Source organism: Sinohyriopsis cumingii, chromosome 10, assembly GCF_028554795.1.
Source record: "Sinohyriopsis cumingii isolate HCF-2022 chromosome 10, ASM2855479v2, whole genome shotgun sequence".
NCBI lineage: Eukaryota > Metazoa > Mollusca > Bivalvia > Unionida > Unionidae > Sinohyriopsis > Sinohyriopsis cumingii.
Genome location: NC_142970.1, coordinates 60,177,832 through 60,204,965, shown reverse-complemented (window position 1 = coordinate 60,204,965; position 27,134 = coordinate 60,177,832). Strand labels below are relative to the sequence as shown.

Genomic DNA, 27,134 nt, shown 5'->3' with positions numbered 1-27,134 from the left:
ACAGTAAAATGTAGTGGTCTCATTGACTTCATGACTGTTGATCACTGTACACAGTAAAATGTAGTGGTCTCATTGACTTCATGACTGTTGATCACTGTACACAGTAAAATGTAGTGGTCTTATTGACTTCATGACTGTTGATCACTGTACACAGTAAAATGTAGTGGTCTCATTGACTTCATGACTGTTGATCACTGTACACAGTAAAATGTAGTGGTCTCATTGACTTCATGACTGTTGATCACTGTACACAGTAAAATGTAGTGATCTTGTTGACTTCATGGCTGCTGATCACTGTACTCAGTAAAATGTAATGGTCTCATTGACTTCATGACTGTTGGTCACTGTACACAGTAAAATGTAGTGGCCTCATTGACTTCACGACTGTTGATCACTGTACACAGTAAAATGTAGTGGTCTCATTGACTTCAGGACTTGATCACTGTACACATGGTCTCATTGACTTCATGACTGTTGATCACTGTACACAGTAAAATGTAGTGATCTTGTTGACTTCATGGTTGCTGATCACTGTACTCAGTAAAATGTAGTGGTTTCATTGACTTTATGACTGTTGATCACAGTACATAGTAAACTACAGTGGTCTTGTTGACTTCATGGCTGCTGATCACTGTACACAATGTAGTGGTTTCATTGATTTCATTACTGTTTATCACTGTACACAGTAAACTGTAGTGGTCTCATTGCAGGTATGTAGTTGCTTTATACACAGTACAGCATATATCTAAAATATATGTGGACCAGATAAGCTTTTAATAGCTGGGTGTTATATGCAGAGGATCAATAATGAATATGTATATGGTCACTATGTATGTGTGGTCACTCTTAATAACAAGTCACAATAAATGGATGTTTGCCATAAAAGGTGACACTATATATGTGTTCAGTTTAGTTTTGCCCATAGCCTCTACCAAGGTATAGGCTGCCTACAAAAGATCGCCAGAGGCCTCTGTCCTGTGCCATCCCCTTGAGTTGACTCCAGGTGTGACCCATCTTAGTGATGCCTGCCTCGAGGTCGCATTGCCAGGTGTTTCATGGTCGGCCACTTTTCTGCTTGCCTTGCGGATTCCACCTCAATGCCTGTCTGGTAATGTTTGTTGGTGGCTTACGTAGGGTGTGCTCTATCCAACCCCACCATCTCTTCTTGATCTCATCCTCTACCAGAAGCTGGGAAGTTCTCTGCCACAGGTTGGTGTTGTTGATGGTGTCTGACCAGCAGATCTGGAGAATTCTTCTTAGGTAGCTGTTGATGAAGGTCTGAACTCTCTTTACGGTCAACTTGGTGGTTCTCTAGGTCTCTGCTCCATACAGTAGGACTGACTTCACGCTGGAGTTGAACAGTCTGATCTTGGTAGTCAAGGAAATTTCTTTGGAGCTCCAGATGTTCTTGAGCTATATGAAAGCTGCTATCACCTTTCTGATTCTTGCCTTGACATCTGTGTCTGTGCCACCCTGCTGGTTGATAATGCTGCCCAGGTATGTGAAGGACTCCACCTCTTCCAAGGGACTTACCTGCAGTGTGACTGGGTTGTTATTGACATAATTGATCTTGAGGATCTTGGTCATGTCTTTGTGGATGTTGAGGCCAACCTTTGATGATGTGGCTGCCAGTACGTCGGTCTTGTCGTGCATTTGCTGCTGACTATGAGACAAGAGCGCTAGGTCATCCACAAAGTCCAGGTCCTCAAGTTGACTTCATAATGTCCATTGGATCTTATTTCTCCTCCCATTGGTGGATGTCTTCATAATCCAGTTGATGGCGAGAAGGAAGAGAAATGGCAACAGCAGGCAGCCTTGCCTCATGCCAGTCCATACTAGGAAGCTGTCTGTTTGCTGTCCTGCATGAATGACTCTGCAGGACTTTCCATTATAAGTGTTATTGATGAGGTTCACTGACTTGGTTGGGATGCCATAAAAGCGAAGAAGTTTCCAGAGTGTCTCTCAGTCCACACTGTTGAATGCCTTCTCATAATCGACAATGTTGATGTAGAGCAAAGAATTCCACTCCAACGATTGCTCGACTATGATGAGAAAAGTAGCTATTTGGTCTGTACATGATCTCTTCTGCTGGAAGCCTGCTTGCTCATCTCATAACTGTGGGTCGATGGCCTTCTTCATCCTCTCCAAGAGGACCCAGTTGAAGGCTTTCCCTAGTACTGACAAGAGTGTGATTCCTCTGTAGTTGGAGCAGTTGCTGAGTTCACCTTTCTTTGGGATCTTGATGAGGTGTCCCTCCTTCCAGTAAGTCAGTATTTCTTCTTCCTCCCAGATCTTTTCAAAGAGGGGGTATAGCATTTCCACTGAAGCGTCTAAGTCTGCTCTGAGGGCTTTTGCCAGGATGTCATCAGGTCCAGCTCCCTTGCTGTTCTTCCTGATCTCATCTCTGGTGGGAATGTCACAGCTTATGGGGAGATCTGCATTGGCTGGGTGGATTTCTGGGGGATTTAGTGGTGCTGGCCTGTTAACAGTTCTTCAAAATGTTCTGCCCATCTATTCATTTGGTGTTCTGTACTTGCTATGGTCTTTCCCTGCTTGTCCTTTATGGGTCTCTCTGTTTTGCTGTACCAGCTGGTTAGCTTCTTGTTGATGTCATACAGCATCTTCATGTTTCCACTTCCGGTTGCTTCTTTTGCCTCTGCTGCCAGTCCTTCAACGTAGTTTCTCTTGTCTATCTTGATGCTTCTTTTCACTTCTCTGTGGGCATCAGTGTTCTCTTTTTGTACCTTTACTTTTTTAGTTCTTGTCCTACTGCTATTTACTGCTGCTTTTTTCTGTTTCCACTCCTGCATTTTGCACAATGTTTCAGCTGAAATCCATTCTTTCTGCTGGTGCTTCATGGGGCCTAGTACTTCTTGGCATGTTGACATTACTGTCTCCTTAACTTTCTGCCTTCTGTTGTTTGCATTGTCTTCCTCATATGCAAGAAGCTCTTGTAACACTTGGTACCTGTTGTTAAGAGTCAGTCAGTATTCTTCTTTAGTTTTTGCATCTTTCAACAGGCTGATATTATACTTTGTTTTCTTCACTTTTGTGCCCATCCAGTTAGTCTTCAGCTTAAGTTTCAGCCTTGCGACAACTAAGTGGTGGTCAGATGCCACATCTGCTCCCCTCTTCACCCTCACATCTTGCAGGGATCTTCTGAACTTCTTGGCTATGCAGATGTGATCAATTTGATTTTCTGTCACATGGTCTGGTGATATCCATGTGTTCTTGTGGATTCTCTTGTGGGGAAAGATGGTACCCCCAATAACCAGATTGTTCAGTGCACAAAGATCTGCAAATCTCTCTCCATTTTTGTTCATCTCGCCCAGGCAGTGGATCCCCATGGCTTGTTTATATCCTGTGTTGTATGACCCAACTTTGGCATTGAAGTCACCCATGAGGATGTTGATGTCTTTGTCTGGGAAGTTCTCTACTATGTTCAGTAGTCTGTTGTAAAACTGGTCCTTATCTTTTTCTTCGCCATCATTTGTTGGAGTCTAGCACTGTATGAGCCCAACACCCTGTTTATGAGGCACATTATCTTCCTCATATCCTGAATACAGTAGCATCTCCCCTGTTGCAAGTCTTCTTTGCCCAGATTGAATCCATCTTGTCTCACTAATGCCCAGAGGGGATAGGTTGTAGTTCCTCATCTCTGCTGCTATCTGTGCTGTTTTTCCTGCCTCATGCATTGTCCTCACATTCCATGTTGTATTGTTAATTCTCCTGTTTGATGGAAGCGTGGTCTGCTTTATGGCTTCTGCGGGCTCGCAGCTTTTACCACATAGCATCATAAGTCTTCCAGGAGAAGACCCTTCCTCCCTCAGGCTTTCAGTTTCTCGTTTTTCTTCCGTTGGCATTTTTGTTGCAAGTTGGGTTTTACAGAGTCGGGTTGCTAGCCCCATTCCCAACTCTCCTCCTTTACATCCGGGCTTGGGACCGGTAGTGGTGGAGTTCTATATATGTGTGGTCACTGTTGATAAATAGTCACAATAAATGGATGTTTGCCTTGAATGGTGACACTATGTATGAGTGGTCACTTAACATGCAGAGGTTATGTTGGTCATAATGAACTGATTACTATTGTGATTTGCAGGTGGTTGCTAGATCTGAGGTTTGACTGTACATTAGGTGACAGTTCAATCTCTGTGACAAGTGGGTGTACAAAATGTTGAAAATGTTGGCTTGAACCCAGGGTTTTCATTATATTTTCCATCCCTTACCTGGATGTCTTTTTTAATTGCCTAATTTATTCAGAAATCTTCTCACTTTTTTCAACCCCCTTTCTTTGAATAGAATAGATCCTTAGATTTATTACAAATCATATGTTCCCCAATTAACAATGACTTTTTGGGGGGTACTCAGACCTGTGTGTGTATGTGCCTGATTTGGATTTTTAACATAGCTTTTAAAAGATTTCAGTCATATCGCTATGATGTCTGCAGTGTGGTACTTTAAAGAATGTCTGGCACTGGGGCATCATGGTGGTCTGTAGCACAATGTCCCACCCAGTCAAATTATCCTGATACCAAGCCAACCAGTTATGTTTTTTTTTGGTATGACTTTGCCAGGGTTTGAACTCGTGACCTCCTGCATCAAGGCCACCAGAGCAGTCAGCACTAGGACCTAATGAATACTTAGTGGATATCTTTTAATTTCAGATTGAAGAATTGTGCCACTGACAGACAGACAGACAAATGGCTTCATGATGAGTGTGGATGTGTTGCAGACCCCCCAGTCTCTGGGGTTAAAGCTTGGGCAGTACGGACATGTGATACGCAGTCCAACCATTTCCAGTAGTCACAGTAGAGACAGCAGACCAAAGTGAGTACATTCCTCCTATTTTATAATACGGTTTATAAGAGTCATAAAGGTGACCTGCTTTATAAGTGATGGAACCTTATGCTGATGGGTATTATACTGAGGGAGTTCTACCAAGGCCTTTTCATAATACTGCATGAACACCAGGTATTACACTGAGGTGAGTTTTACTGAGGGAGTTATACCAAGGCCTTGTCATAATACTTCATAAACACCAAGTATTATACTGAGTGGAATTATACTGAGGGAGTTCTTACAAGGCCTTGGCATATTACTGCATGAAAACCAAGAATTAGGTAATTAGCCCTCATTACCCAAGAACTATTATTATATTACTGTGACCTTGATCAAGGCTTGACAGGATAACAATGTTCATTTGGTTCTCCTCACCCTAATGTCAAGAATATTGTTTGAGAGTTGACAATAGCCTCACCCTAATGTCAAGAATGTTCTTTGAGAGTTGACAATAGCCTCACCCTAACATCAAGAATGTTGTTTGAGAGTTGACAATAGCCTCACCCTAATGTCAAGAATGTTGTTTGAGAGTTGACAATAGCCTCACCCTAATGTCAAGAATGTTGTTTGAGAGTTGACAATAGCCTCATTCTCAAATAGACATGGACTAAGATGGTGGAACATAAAGAAAATTGGTTCTCCATGCCATTGGTTTCAAGATCATCTTAAGGCATTATGGCAAGCAAATAGCTCTGGAACAAGTACAAACATATAAAAAGGTGCTGTTTTGGGGCAAAAGCAAGGAACAGGTCACCCAAGGTGACCATTAAAATCTTGCTAATTATTTACCTGATCTTGATATTATTTTGATTTTATATATATATACCTGGTCGTGATATTACTTTAATTTTATTTTTACCCGGTCATGATGTTACTTTAATTTAAATAATATTTGCCTGGTCATGATATTACTTTAATTTTTATTTTTACCTGGTCATGATATTATTTTAATTTTATACTTACCTGGTCATGATATTACTTTAATTTTATACTTACCTGGTCATGATATTACTTTAATTTTATTTTTACCTGGTCACGATATTACTTTAAGTTTATATTTGCATGGTCATTATGTTACTTTAATTTTATATTTACCTGGTCATGTTATTAGTTTAATTTTATATTTACCTGGTCATGATATTACTTTCATTTTATTTTTACCTGGTCATGATGTTACTTTAATTTAAATAATATTTGCCTGGTCATGATATTACTTTAATTTTTACTTTTACCTGGTCATGATATTATTTTAATTTTATACTTACCTGGTCATGATATTACGTTAGTTTTATACTTACCTGGTCATGATATTACTTTAATTTTATTTTTACCTGGTCACGATATTACTTTAAGTTTATATTTGCATGGTCATTATGTTACTTTAATTTTATATTTACCTGGTCATGTTATTAGTTTAATTTTATATTTACCTGGTCATGATATTACTTTCATTTTATTTTTACCTGGTCATGATGTTACTTTAATTTAAATAATATTTGCCTGGTCATGATATTACTTTAATTTTTACTTTTACCTGGTCATGATATTATTTTAATTTTATACTTACCTGGTCATGATATTACTTTATTTTCATACTTACCTGGTCATCACATTATTTTAATTTTATACTTGCCTGGTCATGATATTACTTTAATTTTATATTTACCAGGTCATGATATTACTTTAATTTTATATTTACGTGGTCATGATGTTACTTTAATGTGCATGATCATACTATTTGTGTATCAAATGTCAAACATTTGTGCATTCCATCAAAGACTGCTAATATTTCTGCTAAATTTTAGCCTGTAAGTTTGCCCAAGTGATTGTTTACATTTTCCATGACACATTGGCCTTCTGCAGGCTTGTCCATTGATTGTTTGCATTTTCCATTACATGCTAGTTTCCATGGGTATGTTCCAGTGATTGTTTACATTTTCTGTTACATATTGGTTTCCATGGGTATGCTCCAGTGATTGTTTACATTTTCCATTACATACTGGTTTCCATGGGCAAGCTCCAGTGATTGTTGACATTTTCTGTTACATATTTCTTTCTGTATGATCAGTATATAGAATGATACAACCTCCTTTTGTAATAAGATATGACTAAGGTAGGTGACCTTTTTGCCCTCTGATGCATCCCATGTAATATGTTCCATGTGACGTATTCAGTGTAATATGTTCCATGTGATGTATTCCATGTATTGTGTTCCATGTGATATATTCCATGTATTGTGTTCCATGTGATATATTCCATGTATTGTGTTCCATGTGATGTATTCCATGTATTGTATTCCATGTGATGTATTCCATGTATTGTGTTCCATGTGATGTATTCCATGTATTGTATTCCATGTGATGTATTCCATGTATTGTGTTCCATGTGATGTATTCCATGTATTGTGTTCCATGTGATGTATTCCATGTATTGTGTTCCATGTGATGTATTCCATGTATTGTATTCCATGTGATGTATTCCATGTATTGTGTTCCATGTGATATATTCCATGTATTGTGTTCCATGTGATGTATTCCATGTATTGTGTTCCATGTGATGTATTCCATGTATTGTGTTCCATGTGATATATTCCATGTATTGTGTTCCATGTGATGTATTCCATGTATTGTGTTCCATGTGATGTATTCCATGTATTGTGTTCCATGTGATGTATTCCATGTATTGTGTTCCATGTGATGTATTCCATGTATTGTGTTCCATGTGATGTATTCCATGTATTGTATTCCATGTGATGTATTCCATGTATTGTGTTCCATGTGATGTATTCCATGTATTGTGTTCCATGTGATGTATTCCATGTATTGTGTTCCATGTATTGTGTTCCATGTGATGTATTCCATGTATTGTGTTCCATGTGATATATTCCATGTATTGTATTCCATGTGATGTATTCCATGTATTGTGTTCCATGTGATGTATTCCATGTATTGTGTTCCATGTGATATATTCCATGTATTGTGTTCCATGTGATGAATTCCATGTATTGTGTTCCATGTGATATATTCCATGTATTGTGTTCCATGTGATGTATTCCATGTATTGTATTCCATGTGATGTATTCCATGTATTGTGTTCCATGTGATATATTCCATGTATTGTGTTCCATGTGATATATTCCATGTATTGTGTTCCATGTGATATATTCCATGTATTGTGTTCCATGTGATATATTCCATGTATTGTGTTCCATGTGATGTATTCCATGTATTGTATTCCATGTGATGTATTCCATGTATTGTGTTCCATGTGATGTATTCCATGTATTGTGTTCCATGTGATGTATTCCATGTATTGTGTTCCATGTGATGTATTCCATGTATTGTATTCCATGTGATGTATTCTATGTATTGTGTTCCATGTGATATATTCCATGTATTGTATTCCATGTGATGTATTCCATGTATTGTGTTCCATGTGATGTATTCCATGTATTGTGTTCCATGTGATGTATTCCATGTATTGTGTTCCATGTATTGTATTCCATGTGATGTATTCCATGTATTGTATTCCATGTGATATATTCCATGTATTGTATTCCATGTGATGTATTCCATGTATTGTGTTCCATGTGATGTATTCCATGTATTGTGTTCCATGTGATATATTCCATGTATTGTGTTCCATGTGATGAATTCCATGTATTGTGTTCCATGTGATATATTCCATGTATTGTATTCCATGTGGTGTATTCCATGTATTGTGTTCCATGTGATGTATTCCATGTATTGTGTTCCATGTATTGTGTTCGATGTGATGTATTCCATGTATTGTGTTCCATGTGATATATTCCATGTATTGTATTCCATGTGATGTATTCCATGTATTGTGTTCCATGTGATGTATTCCATGTATTGTGTTCCATGTGATATATTCCATGTATTGTGTTCCATGTGATGTATTCCATGTATTGTGTTCCATGTGATGTATTCCATGTATTGTGTTCCATGTGATGTATTCCATGTATTGTGTTCCATGTGATGTATTCCATGTATTGTGTTCCATGTGATATATTCCATGTATTGTGTTCCATGTGATGAATTCCATGTATTGTGTTCCATGTGATATATTCCATGTATTGTATTCCATGTGATGTATTCCATGTATTGTGTTCCATGTGATGTATTCCATGTATTGTGTTCCATGTATTGTGTTCCATGTGATGTATTCCATGTATTGTGTTCCATGTGATATATTCCATGTATTGTATTCCATGTGATGTATTCCATGTATTGTATTCCATGTGATGTATTCCATGTATTGTGTTCCATGTGATATATTCCATGTGTTGTATTCCATGTCATGTATTCCATGTATTGTGTTTCCATGTGATATATTCCATGTATTGTGTTCCATGTGATATATTCCATGTATTGTGTTCCATGTGATGAATTCCATGTATTGTGTTCCATGTGATGAATTCCATGTATTGTGTTCCATGTGATGTATTCCATGTATTGTATTCCATGTGATGTATTCCATGTATTGTGTTCCATGTGATGTATTCCATGTATTGTGTTCCATGTGATATATTCCATGTATTGTGTTCCATGTGATGAATTCCATGTATTGTGTTCCATGTGATGTATTCCATGTATTGTATTCCATGTGATGTATTCCATGTATTGTGTTCCATGTGATGTATTCCATGTGATTTGTTCAGTGTAATATGTTCCATGTGAAGTGTTCCATTATTGTGTGCCATGTGATGTGTTCCATGTGATGTGTTCCATGTATTGTGTTCCATGTGATGTATTCCATGTATTGTATTCCACGTGATGTATTCCATGTATTGTGTTCCATGTGATGTATTCCATGTGATTTGTTCAGTGTAATATGTTCCATGTGAAGTGTTCCATTATTGTGTGCCATGTGATGTGTTCCATGTGATGTGTTCCATATGATGTGTTCCATGTGATGTGTTCTATGCAATGTGTTCTATGTGATGTGTTATATGTGTTGTGTTCATATGATGTGTTCAATCTGATGTGTTCCATGTGTTGTGTTCTATGTAATGTGTTCTATGTGATGTGTTCTATGTGATGTGTTCATATGATGTGTTCAATCTGATGTGTCCATGTGATTTGTTCTATGTGATGTGATCTATGTGTTGTGTTCCATGTGTTGTGTTAAATGTGTTGTATCCATGTGATGTGTCCCATATACTGTGTTCCATGTGATTTGTTCTATGTGATGTGTTCCATGTATTGTGTCCCTGATGTGTTCCATGTGTTGTGTTCTATGCGATAGTTTCTATGTGATGTGCCCATGTGATGTGTTCCATATGATGTGTTCCATGTGCTGTGTCCCATGTGATGTGTTCCATGTGATGTATTCCATGTGTTGTGTCCCATGTGATGTGTTCCATGTGTTGTGTTCCATGTGTTGTGTCTCATGTGATGTGTTCCATGTGTTGTGTTTATATGATGTGTTTAATGTGATGTGTTCCATGTGTTGTGTTTATATGATGTGTTTAATGTGATGTATTCCATGTGTTGTGTTTATATGATGTGTTTAATGTGATGTGTTCCATGTGTTGTGTCCCATGTGATGTGTTCCATGTTATGTGTTTATATGTTGTGTTAAATGTGATGTGTTAAATGTGATGTGTTTAATGTGATATGTTCCATGTGTTGTGTCCCATGTGATGTGTTCCATGTTATGTATTCATATGATGTGTTTAATGTGATATGTTCTATATGATGTGCTCTATGTGATGTGTTCTATATGATGTGTTCTGTGTTGTGTCCCATGTTTTGTGTTCTATGTTAAGTGTTCATATGATGTGTTTAATGTGATGTGTTCCATGTGATGTGCTCTGTGTGATGTGTTCCATGTGATGTATTCCATATGTGTTCTATGTGATGTGTCCATGTGTTGTGTCCATTGTGATGTGTTCTATGTGATGTGTCCATGTGATGTATCCCGTGTGATGTGTTCTGTGTTTTGTGTTCCATGTGTTGTGTTCCATGTGTTGTGTCCATTGTAATTTGTTCCATGTAATGTGTCCCATTGTGATGTGTCCCATGTGATGTGTTCCACGTGTTGTTTTCATTTTGATTTGTTCCATGTGATATGTCCTATGTGATGTGTTCCATATGTTGTGTTCATTGTTATGATGTGTTCTGTGTGATGTTTTCCATGTGTTGTGGCCTTATGATGTGTTGCATGTGATGTTTCCAGCGAGTTGTGTTCCATGTGTCATGTGTCATGTGATGTAATTCATGTGATGTGTTTCATGCTGATATTCCAGCAAAAAAAGTCTTTGACTTTTTAAAACGTTGGTTATTTGTTGACTTGACAATGTATTTTATTACTTTTACCCTTTTTCAACAATATATTTATTTTAAATGTTGTCCTTGGATGCCTAAATGTACTCTATAGCAACAGTTGTCCAGAGTGGCTATTAAATTTTGTATGTACAACAGGAGAGCAAGGTATTACCAGTATACCAGTTTATTGTAGTTTTATTTGGTGGTAAGTACCATTGTACTTTTTCACTGTACTTGTACTGTGGTTACAGTTTCCATTAGCATGAAGTGTATTGAAATTCTCAAGTAACCTTCATAGGAAATAATTGAATGGAATAGCATGTTTTTATTTTTCATGACAAAATACTTATTCATTTATCTACAGGCCAGTAGTATTTGTCCCAAATTAATTTTGAATATTACAGATAAATTATATTGTTGTTGTTGTTGTTGTTGTTGTGGGGTTTAACGCCATTTTTCAGCACGCGATAGGCTATACATGGCGGCCAGTATTAATGGTGGAGGAAGAACCCGGGAAAACGCCGGAAAGAACCACCGACCCACGAGAAGCTACTGGCAAGCTTTCTCACATACCCACATTGGCTGAATCCTAGACTCGAATCGCCGCAGACAGAGGTGAGATGGCAGTGATCCGTAACGAAGAGCGCTTTAGACCACTCGGCCACTCGGGGCCCCGATAAATTATATATATGATCCTTTAATTACATGTTTGACACATGTCACATGGGTCAGCTTCTCAGCCAAAGAGGTTGTTGTAAAAGATATTCAGACGAAATCCAACTTTCGGAGAGAAAAAAATTGGATTTAAAAAACAAGGGTCATTTTTGGTTCTTTATTAGCATATGTTTATGTGATAAGCACATGTATTCCCTCATAAAACTGGGAATCATCCTTAGAGTTGTTTCTGTTTGAATTTTATGTAATTTCTAGTCCACTAAATATTTTCTCACTTGTTATTTAAGCATGTTTTATGTTTACTGACCCTACCAGGTGTTGGCATCTCACAGTTTTGCTGCCTATTAGTATTGTAGCTTGTGATTTGTAGGCTTCATTGTCATCACTTCCTATTTTTATCAACACAATCTCTTATGTCAGCATTGTTGTTGTTGTTGTTGTGGGGTTTAACGCCATTTTTCAGCACGATAGGCTATACATGGCGGCCAGTATTAATGGTGGAGGAAGAACCCGGAAAACCCCGGAAAGAACCACCGACCAACGAGAAGCTACTGGCAGGCTTTCTCACATGCCCACATTGGCTGAATCTTAGACTCGAACCGCCGCAGACAGAGGTGAGATGGCAGTGATCCGTAACGAAGAGCGCTTTAGACCACTCGGCCACTCGGGGCCCCTATGTCAGCATTAACCACAGTTTGTCATCTATAGTGTTAGCCAGATTGTCATCTATAGTGTGAGCCAGTTTGTCATCTATAGTGTAAGCCAGTTTGTCATTTGTAGTGTAAGCCAGTTTGTCATCTATAGTGTAAGCTTGATCATCCCACTTTATTACAGTTTCAGAGTTTTAGAACTTGTACAATTAAAATTAATACATCAATATCATCACCTGTAAGGTACTAATCATTTAACTGAGGAGGGGGCAACTGCATTTATGGACTTAAGAGTGAGTATTTATAGGGAATATCATGGATTTAAGAGCAAGTATATATAGGGTGTATAATATGGACTATGAGTGAGAATATATGGGGTATATCATGGACTTAAGAGTGAGTATACATAGGGTATATCATATGGACTTAAGAGTGAGTATACATAGAGTATATTATATGGACTTAAGAGTGAGTATACATAGGGTATATTGTATGGACTTAGGAGTGAGTATACATAGGGTATATTATATGGACTTAGGAGTGAGTATACATAGGGTATATTATATGGACTTAGGAGTGAGCATATGGGGTATATTATATGGACTTAAGAGTGAGTATACATAGGGTATATTATATGGACTTAAGAGTGAGTATACATAGGGTATATTATATGGACTTAAGAGTGAGTATACATAGGGTATATTATATGGACTTAAGAGTGAGTATACCTAGGGTATATTATATGGACTTAGGAGTGAGCATATGGGGTATATCATATGGACTTAAGAGTGAGTATACATAGGGTATATTATATGGACTTAAGAGTGAGTATACATAGGGTATATTATATGGACTTAAGAGTGAGCATATGGGGTATATTATATGGACTTAAGAGTGAGTATACATAGGGTATATTATATGGACTTAAGAGTGAGTATACATAGGGTATATTATATGGACTTAAGAGTGAGTATACATAGGGTATATTATATGGACTTAAGAGTGAGTATACCTAGGGTATATTATATGGACTTAGGAGTGAGCATATGGGGTATATCATATGGACTTAAGAGTGAGTATACATAGGGTATATTATATGGACTTAAGAGTGAGTATACATAGGGTATATTATATGGACTTAAGAGTGAGCATATGGGGTATATCATATGGACTTAAGAGTGAGTATACATAGGGTATATTATATGGACTTCAGAGTGAGTATACATAGGGTATATTATATGGACTTAAGAGTGAGCATATGGGGTATATCATATGGACTTAAGAGTGAGCCTATATGAGGTATATCAAGGACTTAAGAGTGGGTATGTATAGGGTATATGATAGATTTAGTAATGCATCACCATTATATCACCATGATAACATTACTACACAGTAATGCATTACCATAATGTCACTATGATAACATTACTATACAGTAATGCATTGTCAAGTCACTATGATAAAAATTTCTATGCAGTAATGTATGCCCATAATGTCAATTTGATAACATTATATAATAATACACCAATATAATATCACTGTGATAACATTATATAATAATGTATCACCATAGTGGCACTGTGATAACACCATACAATAATACATCACCATAACATCACTGTGATAACACTATACAATAATACATTATAATAATGTCACTGTGATAACACTATACAGTAATGCATCACCATAATGTCACTATGATAAAAATTACTATGCAATAATACATCACCATGATAACATTACTGTGCACATGACATCATGACACCATAAATTTGTGTCCAAGGAATTTCATTTGGTGTATGATGATAAAAAATATGTTAAAACGTTAAGGAAAAGGTGATTGGAAAGAAGCTGGTCCTGAAGTTCATAAAGGGCAGATGTCCCTTTCTTTGTAAAAATGAATGAAATGTTAAAAAAGTAAGTTGTTATTTCCACGAAATTGCATTCTTTATAAATCAAACAAAAATATGACTTATTTTCTTCTGTTTTTTTATATTAAACATATGTACTGTACATTTTGTTTTTATTACACACACCTACATTTTGTTTTTATTGAACATGCCTACTGTACATTTTGTTTTTGTTAAACACACCTACAATTTGTTGTTTTAAACATGTCTGATGTACGTTTTGTTTTTACTGAACATGTCTAATGTACATTTTGTTTTTATCAAACACGTCTAATGTACATTTTGTTTTTATTAAACATGTCTAATGTACATTTTGTTTTTATTAAACATGTCTAATGTGCATTTTGTTTTTATTAAACATGTCTAATGTACATTTTGTTTTTATTAAACATGTCTAATGTACATTTTGTTTTTATTAAACACACCTACATTGTGTTTTTATTAAACATGTCTAATGTACATTTTGTTTTTATTAAATACACCTACATTGTATTTTTATTAAACATGTCTAATGTACATTTTGTTTTTATTAAACATGTCTAGTGTACATTTTGTTTTTATTAAACATGTCTAATGTACATTTTGTTTTTATTAAACATGTCTAATGTACATTTTGTTTTTATTAAACATGTCTAATGTACATTTTGTTTTTATTAAACACACCTACATTGTGTTTTTATTAAACATGTCTGATGTACATTGTATTTTTATTAAACATGTCTAATGTACATTGTATTTTTATTAAACATGTCTAATGTACATTTTGTTTTAATTAAACATATCTACTGTACATTTTGTTTTTATTAAACATGTCTAATTTACATTTTGTTTTTATTAAACATGTCTAATGTATATTTTGTTTTTATTAAACATGTCTAATGTACATTTTGTTTTTATTAAACATGTCTAATGTACAGTTTGTTTTTATTAAACATGTCTAATGTACATTTTGTTTTTATTAAACATGTCTAATGTACATTTTGTTTAGCAATGACAACTAAAAAATTCAGATATCTCCATAAGGAGATATTTCAGGTCCATTTTATCGGTCATCAGCGTGACAAGTTTTCTGTCACTCTGCTATTGATTACACTTCCTAGCTCAGTCATATATCATCATTTTCAGTTTAATGGTCTTCAGCTCTTGTTTATCCAGTGTCAAGGGCCGATAAGGTTTTTGTCAAGAAGCTCTTTATCTACCGTATCTACTCTCAGTGTTTGATGCAGTCTTCTTTATAAACCATGACTTGTACTGGTGTTCTATCCAAGATGGTATTGTATAGTAAGCTTGTCAATTAGTAAGTACTGTCATGGCTGGTGTTCTTTTCGAGCTGATCTCATGCAGTATATATGTTAATTAGTAATTACTGTCATGGCTGGTGTTCTTTTTGAGCTGATCTCATGCAGTATATATATTAATTAGTAATTACTGTCATGGCTGGTAATCTTTTCGAGCTGATGTCATGCAGTATAGATGTTAATTAGTAATTACTGTCATGGCTGGTATTCTTTTCGAGCTGATCTCATGCAGTATATATGTTAATTAGTAATTACTGTCATGGCTGGTATTCTTTTCGAGCTGATCTCATGCAGTATATATATTAATTAGTAATTACTGTCATGGCTGGTAATCTTTTCGAGCTGATGTCATGCAGTATAGATGTTAATTAGTAATTACTGTCATGGCTGGTATTCTTTTCGAGCTGATCTCATGCAGTATATATATTAATTAGTAATTACTGTCATGGCTGGTAATCTTTTCGAGCTGATGTCATGCAGTATATATATTAATTAGTAATTACTGTCATGGCTGGTAATCTTTTCGAGCTGATGTCATGCAGTATATATATTAATTAGTAATTACTGTCATGGCTGGTATTCTTTTCGAGCTGATCCCATGCAGTATATATATTAATTAGTAATTACTGTCATGGCTGGTAATCTTTTCGAGCTGATGTCATGCAGTATAGATGTTAATTAGTAATTACTGTCATGGCTGGTATTCTTTTCGAGCTGATGTCATGCAGTATATATATTAATTAGTAATTACTGTCATGGCTGGTGTTCTTTTTGAGCTGATGTCATGCAGTATAGATGTTAATTAGTAATTACTGTCATGGCTGGTATTCTTTTCGAGCTGATCTCATGCAGTATAGATGTTAATTAGTAATTACTGTCATGGCTGGTGTTCTTTTTGAGCTGATCTCATGCAGTATATATGTTAATTAGTAATTACTGTCATGGCTGGTGTTCTTTTCGAGCTGATCTCATTTCTTTGTTAAGCTGTTCTATTGCAGTGTACATGTTAATTTGTAAGCACTGCATTGTACAGGCTGATTCATAAGCACCGACAGACTAAAACTAAAGATGAATATCTCCCTATACACTTTTAAAAAATCCTATCCTTGCCTGAATTCCACCAAAACAACTTAAGTCTATACTTAATTTTAACTTTAGAATCTATAAATCTGACTAGCTGAAATTTTAGTCAGAATTTAAAAAGGACTAAACAAATGTTTTATGTCTAATTTTAACTTAAGAATTATTTTGTTGAAAACCTGGCTTAAATTTAGTGAAGAAAACTTTACTTAGCACCTAAGCTTATCTACAGAATCCAGCGGTCTGATTGGCTGAAGTCTAAGTCTGATTGGCTGAAGTTCAGTTTGGACTGGCTGAAGTCGAAGTCTGATTTAAAATTGACCAGTCAAGTAAATTCAGACTAAATTTTACTTTAGGACTTATGTTGGTGAAATTTGAGTGTGATTGATAAGTTAACAGCAAAGAAAGAAAAAGCACAGTCTTGAATAGTTGTGGGGATGTAGTTTATCGTCATATACGGTAAATAATGTCACGGTAGCAAATTCTGACTAAGATTTCTATATTTTACCCTTGTGTCTCCTTATGCACAAAATGATAACAGGACTAATAGAATATTTCTTTGTGTTCACAAATTCTTGGATATGATAAAGGTTTTCATCAGAGACAAATATCATGGGTAAGAGTTATCTTTCTTGTCTTCTTGTTTTAAACATGTAGTCAGAATGAGTAGATTTATGTTAATATTTAATGTATATTTTATTTTAATTTTAAGAACATGAATAGGAGGGGTGGGTGGACCTTGAATCTGTAAACAAATCATTTGTCCAGTTGTATTCTGTATGTCATCTTTATCATACTGCCATGGAAAATTTCATCCTACATAATTGTGTACAAGATTATCATTTAGATTAGCATCAATCATTTCTATCAGTATGAATCATTTCAATCAGCATGAACCATTTCAATCAGTATGAATCATTTCAATCAGTATGAATAATTTCAATCAGCATGAATCATTTCAATCAGCATGAATCATTTCAATCAATCAGTATGAATCATTTCAATCAGTATGAATCATTTCAATCAGTTTGAACCATTTCAATCAGCATGAATCATTTCAATTAGCATGAGTCATTTCAATCAGTATGAATCATTTCAATCAGTATGAATAATTTCAATCAGCATGAATCATTTCAATCAGCATGAATCATTTCAATCAATCAGTATGAATCATTTCAATCAGTATGAATCATTTCAATCAGTTTGAACCATTTCAATCAGCATGAATCATTTCAATTAGCATGAGTCATTTCAATCAGTATGAATCATTTCAATCAGCATGAGTCATTTCAATCAGTATGAATAATTTCAATCAGCATGAACCATTTCAATCAGTATGAATCATTTCAATCAGCATGAATCATTTCAATCAGTATGGATAATTTCAATCAATATGAATCATTTCAATCAGTATGAATAATTTCATTCAGTATGAATCATTTCAATCAGCATGAATAATTTCAATCAGTATGAATCATTTCAATCAGTATGGATCATGAGATCACTATGAATCATTAGATTTGCATAGATCATTAAATCAGCATGGATAATTAGATTGGTATGAATTATTTAGATCAGTATGAATCATTTAGATCATTATGGATCATTAAATCAGTATGAATCAATAGAATAATATGAATCATAAGATCAATATGAATTATTAGATCAGTATGAATTAGTAGATCAGAATGGATCATTAGATCAATATGGATCATTAGAAACATATGAATCAATAGAATAATATGAATCATAGGATCAATATGAATTATTAGATCAGTATGAATCAATTGATAAGTGTGAATTATTAGATCAGTATGGATCATTAGGTTTTCAACACTCATAATGGTTTCATATTCAATTTTCAACACTCATAATGGTTACATACTCAGTCGTCAACAATCATAATGGTTTCATACTCAGTCTTGAACACTCTTAATGGTTTCATACTCAATTTTCAACACTCATAATGGTTTCATACTCAATTTTCAACACTCGTAATGGTTTCATACTCAATTTTCAACACTCATAATTGTTTCATACTCAATTTTCAACACTTGTAATGGTTTCATACTCAATTGTCAACACTCTTAATGGTTTCATACTCAGTCTTCAACAGTCATAATGGTTTCATACTCAGTCTTCAACACTCATAATGGTTTCATGCTCAGTCTTCAACACTCATAATGGTTTCATACTCAGTCTTCAACAGTCATAATGGTTTCATACTCAGTCTTCAACAATCATAATGGTTTCATGCTTATAACTTTCAACACTCATAATGCTTTCATACTCAGTCTTCAACACTCATAATGGTTTCATACTCAGTCTTCAACACTCATAATGCTTTCATACTCAGTTGTCAACACTCATAATGGTTTCATACTCAGTCTTCAACACTCATAATAGTTTCATTATCAGTCTTCAACACTTATAATGGTTTCATTATCAGTCTTCAACACTCATAATGGTTTCATTATCAGTCTTCAACACTCATAATGGTTTCATTATCAGTCTTCAACACTCATAATGGTTTCATTATCAGTCTTCAACACTCATAATGGTTTCATACTCAATTTGCAACACTCATAATGGTTTCATTCTTAGGTTTCAACACTCATAATGGTTTCACACTCAATTTTCAATACTCATAATGGTTTCATTATCAGTCTTCAACACTCATAATGGTTTCATTATCAGTCTTCAACACTCATAATGGTTTCATTATCAGTCTTCAACACTCATAATGGTTTTATACTCAATTTGCAACACTCATAATGGTTTCATTCTCAGGTTTCAACACTCATAATGGTTTCACACTCAATTTTCAATACTCATAATGGTTTCATGCTTAATTTTCAACACTCAGTGGTTTCATACTCAGTCTTCAAAACAATCACAATGCTTTCATTCTCAGTTTTCAACATTCATAATGGTTTTATTATCAGTTTTCAACAATCATAATGATTTCATTCTCAGTTTTCAACATTCATAATGATTTCATACTCAGTCTTCAACAGTCATAATGGTTTCATTCTCAGTTTTCAACATTCATAATGGTTTCATACTCAGTCTTCAACAGTCATAATGGTTTCATTCTCAGTTTTCAACATTCATAATGGTTTCATTCTCAGTCTTCAACAGTCATAATGGTTTCATTCTCAGTTTTCAACATTCATAATGGTTTTATTATCAGTTTTCAACAATCATAATGATTTCATTCTCAGTTTTCAACATTCATAATGATTTCATACTCAGTCTTCAACAGTCATAATGGTTTCATTCTCAGTTTTCAACATTCATAATGGTTTCATACTCAGTCTTCAACAGTCATAATGGTTTCATTCTCAGTTTTCAACATTCATAATGATTTCATACTCAGTCTTCAACAGTCATAATGGTTTCATTCTCAGTTTTCAACATTCATAATGATTTCATACTCAGCCTTCAACAGTCATAATGGTTTCATTCTCAGTTTTCAACATTCATAATGGTTTCATTCTCAGTCTTCAACACTCATAATGGTTTCATACTCAATTTTCAATACTCATAATGGTTTCATGCTTAATTTTCAACACTTCGTGGTTTCATACTCAGTCTTCAAAACAATCACAATGCTTTCATTCTCAGTTTTCAACATTCATAATGGTTTTATTATCAGTTTTCAACAATCATAATGATTTCATTCTCAGTTTTCAACATTGATAATGATTTCATACTCAGTCTTCAACAGTCATAATGGTTTCATTCTCAGTTTTCAACATTCATAATGGTTTCATACTCAGTCTTCAACAGTCATAATGGTTTCATTCTCAGTTTTCAACATTCATAATGGTTTCATTCTCAGTCTTCAACAGTCATAATGGTTTCATTCTCAGTTTTCAACATTCATAATGGTTTTATTATCAGTTTTCAACAATCATAATGATTTCATTCTCAGTTTTCAACATTCATAATGATTTCATACTCAGTCTTCAACAGTCATAATGGTTTCATTCTCAGTTTTCAACATTCATAATGATTTCATACTCAGTCTTCAACAGTCATAATGGTTTCATTCTCAGTTTTCAACATTCATAATGATTTCATACTCAGTCTTCAACAGTCATAATGGTTTCATTCTCAGTTTTCAACATTCATAATGATTTCATACTCAGTCTTCAACAGTCATAATGGTTTCATTCTCAGTTTTCAACATTCATAATGGTTTCATTCTCAGTCTTCAACACTCATAATGGTTTCATACTCAATTTTCAATACTCATAATGGTTTCATGCTTAATTTTCAACACTCAGTGGTTTCATACTCAGTCTTCAAAACAATCACAATGCTTTCATTCTCAGTTTTCAACAATCTTAATGGTTTTATTCTCAGTTTTCAACAATCTTAATGGTTTCATTCTCAGTTTTCAACATTCATAATGGTTTTATTATCAGTTTTCAACAATCATAATGATTTCATTCTCAGTTTTCAACATTCATAATGGTTTTATTATCAGTTTTCAACAATCATAATGATTTCATTCTCAGTTTTCAACATTGATAATGATTTCATACTCAGTCTTCAACAGTCATAATGGTTTCATTCTCAGTTTTCAACATTCATAATGGTTTCATACTCAGTCTTCAACAGTCATAATGGTTTCATTCTCAGTTTTCAACATTCATAATGGTTTCATTCTCAGTCTTCAACACTCATAATGGTTTCATACTCAATTTTCAATACTCATAATGGTTTCATGCTTAATTTTCAACACTCATTGGTTTCATACTCAGTCTTCAAAACAATCACAATGCTTTCATTCTCAGTTTTCAACAATCTTAATGGTTTTATTCTCAGTTTTCAACAATCTTAATGGTTTCATTCTCAGTTTTCAACATTCATAATGGTTTTATTATCAGTTTTCAACAATCATAATGATTTCATTCTCAGTTTTCAACATTCATAATGGTTTTATTATCAGTTTTCAACAATCATAATCATTTCATTCTCAGTTTTCAACATTGATAATGATTTCATACTCAGTCTTCAACAGTCATAATGGTTTCACACTCAATTTTCAATACTCATAATGGTTTCGTATTCAATTTCAGATCAGGACCAAAGACATGACAAATCAATAAAATAAAAATATTTTAAAAAAAATCAATAAAAAAAGGGTTGTGTGAAAATTGTTTAAAATCAATGGGTTTTTTTAATGAATAATTTTATCCTCCTGCCAGTGTTAGGATATTTTAGCAGAATTACATAATTAATTTTTTTTATTTTGATATTTTGTTATGCATATATAATACAGGGTTGTGACATGAACACCATAAATGTATTACTTCAGTTTGGACACATATTTCCAATCACAATATATGTACAAAGGTGGTGACATGACCACCATACATGTAGTAATATTTCATGTGGATACTTATTTATAATCACAGTATAAAGGTGCTACATCATAGACCGCTATAAATGTAGCAATATTTAGTGTGGATACATGGTACCATATTATGAACCGCTTTAAAGTTGCTACACAGCCTAAAGGTAAATAAGGACACATATTTATTAGGAGTCAGTAAATTGATTTAAAATTAGAATAGTCAATAAAAAAACTAACTCCATTAACATAGAGTTAATTTTAATCAGGTATTTTCTAAATTTTCTGTTTCAAGTCACTGTTGCATGGATTTTGTTGTAATAAAATTAATATAGATGCATGTTGACACATTATATTGTATTGTCCTGTTTTTGTAAAATAACCGTGTAACATAAAAAAACAAAGGTGTAATAGTACATATGAAGTCAAATTCATCTATTCTTTTGTGGTTTGGAGTGGTGATATTTCTACAGAGAAGTTATTAATTACTATAAAGCCAGGTTTGGTTAAACTGTTAATTAATATAAAGCCAAGTTTGATTAAACTGTTAATTAATATAAAGCCAGGTTTGGTTAAACTGTTAATTAATATAAAGCCAGGTTTGATTAAACTGTTAATTAATATAAAGCCAGGTTTGATTAAACTGTTAATTAATATAAAGCCAAGTTTGATTAAACTGTTAATTAATATAAAGCCAGGTTTGGTTAAACTGTTAATTAATATAAAGCCAAGTTTGATTAAACTGTTAATTAATATAAAGCCAGGTTTGGTTAAACTGTTAATTAATATAAAGCCAGGTTTGATTAAGCTGTTAATTAATATAAAGCCAGGTTTGATTAAGCTGTTTAATATAAAGTCAGGTTAGGTTAAACTGCTAATTAATATAAAGCCAGGTTAGATTAAACTGTTAATTAATATAAAGCCAGGTTTGATGAAAATGTTAATTAATATAAAGCTAGGTTTGATGAAACTGTTAATTAATATAATGCTAGGTTAGATTACACAGTTAATTAATATAAAGCCAGATTAGATTAAACTGTTAATTAATATAAAGCCAGGTTAGATTAAACTGTTAATTAATATAAAGCCAGGTTTGATGAAACTGTTAATTAATATAAAGCCAGGTTTGATGAAACTGTTAATTAATATAAAGCTAGGTTTGATTAAACTTGCTAACAATGTTTTGAAAGGCCTCATTTGTATAACAGTTTAAGTTATTACTTATAACACGTATATGCATTCATCTTGTTTGAATTATTAATTATTACTTATAACATGTATATGCAATCAGCTTGTTTGAATTATTAATTATTACATATAACGTGTATGTAATCATCTTGTTTGAATTATTAATTAATAATTATAACACATGCATGCATTCATCTTTCTTGAATTATTAATTATTACTTATGACATGTGTATGCATTCATCTTGTTTGAATTATTAATTATTATTTATAACATTTATATGCAATCACCTTTTTGAATTATGAGACTAACTTTCTTTTTTTTCTCTCTTTGAATAAGATCTTATTTCTTTGTAATATTGTTATGATAAAAATGACCCCTTGGCCTTTGGGTTCAGTCAGGTTGGGTGATTTAAAAACCCCACTAAAACAATTGTAACCTCTTCAGGCATAATCATACAAAAGTAAGGACTGGATGCAGACTTCTATAATTTATGTACATTTTATGTCTAAAAAAAGATGTTATGTGTTTTGCTAATGTACAGTGTGGCTGTTGTGCTGCCATACAGTGTGGCTGTTTTGCTGCTGTACAGTGTGGCTGTTTTGCTACCGTACAGTGTGGCTGTTGTTGACCACCAATGCATTTAGTTGAGCAGTGATGGTATTTGTGCCTGGATTGGATGATGGTGGCCGATTGTGCCTGGATTGAATGATGGTGGCCGATTGTACCTGGATTTAATGATGGTGGCCAATTGTGCCTGAATTGAATGATGGTGGTCGATTGTGCCTGGATTGAAGACACAGACATTAAAGACACATACACTAAAGACATAGACACTGAAGACATAGATGCTAAGACACAGACACTAAAGACACAGACATTAAAGACACAAACACTAAAGACATAGATGCTAAAGACACAGACACCAAAGATTGTAATGTTGACCCTTCATACATGGTATTCAGCTGTATGCTTTCTCACAGTTGTTTTTGTACTATCAAAGAACATGTCTGTACTGGATGTATGGTTGGACATTCTTCATTTCAATTTTACTTTCATGTGACAGCAAAGTTCAGACAAAGGTGTAAGCATTTAAGAAAACTTATTTTTTTTAAGAGATGTACTTTATTTTCATTTGCTTTCATTTATATCATGTACATATATGCTTTAAGTTACACTCATATGTACCTCAAATCAGCATTGAAGTTTTATTTTCTGTTGGCACTTGGGTGCTAGGCAATTTGGTGGGGTCATAAAATGTCTTTGTGTCACCCATTTCAAATAAATAAAACTCTTATATAGGTAAATATTTGGTTTGAATTCATTTCATTTGGGTGTTGACTCTTTCTAAGTGCACAGCACCTGTTACCACTATTGCCTTGTATTCTCAGGTCTACAAGCTTTCAGAGAATTATTACCCAATTTTGCCTTGTATACTCAGGTTTACAGGCTTTCAGGGATAATTACTAAATATTGCCTTGTATACTCAGGTTTACAGGCTTTCAGGGATAATTACTAAATATTGCCTTGTATACTCAGGTTTACAGGCTTTCAGGGATAATTACCTAATATTGCCTTGTATACTCAGGTTTACAGGCTTTCAGGGATAATTACTAAATATTGCCATGTATACTCAGGTTTACAGGCTTTCAGGGATAATTACTAAATATTACCATGTATACTCAGCTTTACAGGCTTTCAGGGATAATGACCCAATATTGCCTTGTATACTCAGGTTTCCAGGCTTTCAGGGATAATTACCAACTATTGCCATGTATAATCAAGTTTACAGGCTTTCACAGTATTAGTACCTGCATTGCCTTGTTTATAGGTCTACAGTCCTTCAGGGAATTATTGCTGCACTAATATACAGTTTGTTCAAACAGATGTGCAAAATTAAAACTGTCAAAATATGAAAAATATAATTTGTACACAAATAATATTGATAATAAATTACATTGTATGCCAGATATTATCTCTACTAATAACCGCAGTTTTAATCATTTCTGTATTGTGGCACTGTTGATATGAAGTAGATGTGATTTTAAGTAATGTGCAGTAAATTGTTATCTATAGGTAATACTTTTTTGGCATGGTTGCTTGTTTCCAAACAACACTTTAAACCCATTATAATAATTGTATTGCATGGCTGCTTGTTTCCTAACAACACTTTAAACCCATTATAATAATTGTATTGCATGGCTGCTTGTTTCTTACAACACTTTAAACCAATTATAATAATTTGCTTGCATAGTTGCTTGTTTTCTACCAGTACATAAACACATTATAATAATTTTATTGTATGGTTGCTTGTTTTGTAACATCACATAAACACATTATAATACTTTTATTGAATGGTTGATAACGTTTTTAACAGCACATAAACACATTATAAGCTATATCATGCTGTAGAAATGGAAGTTAATTGCCTTTTCCGTGGACATACTGAGGCAGCTAATGTGGGCTGTCTTGGGCAGGTCTTGAACCCATGAGTCCTGTATTATGAGTTTAGATGCTCTGCCAACTGAACTGCTGCAATTCCCATTTTGTTTGGATATCAGATATTACCATGTAATATACTGGATATCAGATATCACTCAGTAATTGTAGGTTACTGCATTTGTATGGGACAATATGAATAAGTGTTTTTGGCTGGAATACTGCACAGCCTTGGGAGTGCAGTATATCCATCTGACTAAATGAGTTCATATTTTCCCATACAAATGCAGTAACCTTTTTATTATATGCTCATTTTCTTATTCTACCTAAGGCTTACTTATATAAACAAAATGCACTACAAGAAACAACATAAATGAATGAATGTCGTATTCCAATCTAAATTCACAAGTGCAGATTTTATCATTACACAACAACATCATTATTAATGTGCACATAACTCCGACCTGATAAATTTGAACTTAGTCGCACGCTTGACATAACTTTCAAAAGAAAATGGTGTGTCTAGTTAAAATTGAAATTGGCAGTCATATTGTGAATGAATGCGCATTGCAACAACTTTTCCATTTGATCTGGAATGAATACATTTTGGTGTTTTGTTTCGATTCGATGAAAGTTTGTGATTTTGGACTCGATTCATATATGCAAATTATACATGAAATACATCGGATTGATGCAGCATGGGAGAAGCATGTTTGCATCTGCAAATGTGTTTCTGTTTCTGTCATTGAATGTTTGAAATCATAATGTGGGAAAAATATAAAGTATTTCGATTGCAATTATCAAAAAGATGCTATGGAATTTAATGCTTATTTCATTTTGAGTGCAGTAAGGAGGATACAGTTGCACTTATCATCGAAATTACAGCACAATTTTGAAATGTGTAATCCAGATTGAAAACCTATGACATGGCTCATGTAATTCAGATTTGCAGAATTAAGAAAATACATTTTGAGGAAATTCAGGATGTAAAACTGTAATTACATTTTATTTTGCCATTCTTATCACCAGCTAAAGAAGAGAGTATATGACTTGTCACTTGTATGTTATTTGTAAGGACCTTATCTTGCGTCTCTTATACACTGTAGCTAGTCTAAATCCATAACATTGTATCAACGCAGAATGTGCCAAAGCAGCTGGTATGTGGCAGTCCACAAAACATCTATTTTCATTCATTCAGAAACAAATTTAAACAACCTTAACATAAAGAGCCTCTTACGCGAGTGTACAAGATTTGTGTACAAATGAAAAGTGCTGGCGTCTGCATCCAATATTTGTTTACAATAGAAAGTATTTCCTTTCTGCATGTGAATGCTATATGTGTATTGTCACACAGATTCAATATCGGGTAATACACACAATTCTGACAATGTAAAGTTA

At 34.1% G+C, this 27,134-nt stretch overlaps 1 protein-coding gene and 1 pseudogene across 5 annotated transcripts in view; one reads left to right on the top strand and one right to left on the bottom strand.

Moving 5' to 3' along the window:
• Positions 1-27,134, top strand: part of LOC149790217 (uncharacterized) — a 192,857-nt gene that overhangs the window by 14,235 nt on the left and 151,488 nt on the right. For 4 of the 5 annotated variants that reach the window (XM_089972238.1, XM_089972233.1, XM_089972236.1 and 1 more), the window contains exon 2: positions 4,665-4,827. In XM_089972238.1, coding sequence (XP_089828364.1) covers positions 4,709-4,827 — 119 coding nt within the window. In that variant the 5' untranslated portion in view covers positions 4,665-4,708. Of the gene's footprint in view, positions 1-4,664; positions 4,828-17,223; positions 17,362-27,134 lie in introns of those variants that run through there. The other variant, XM_089972237.1, reaches the window with a different exon arrangement.
• On the bottom strand, positions 910-3,707 carry LOC149790218 (uncharacterized; annotated as a pseudogene).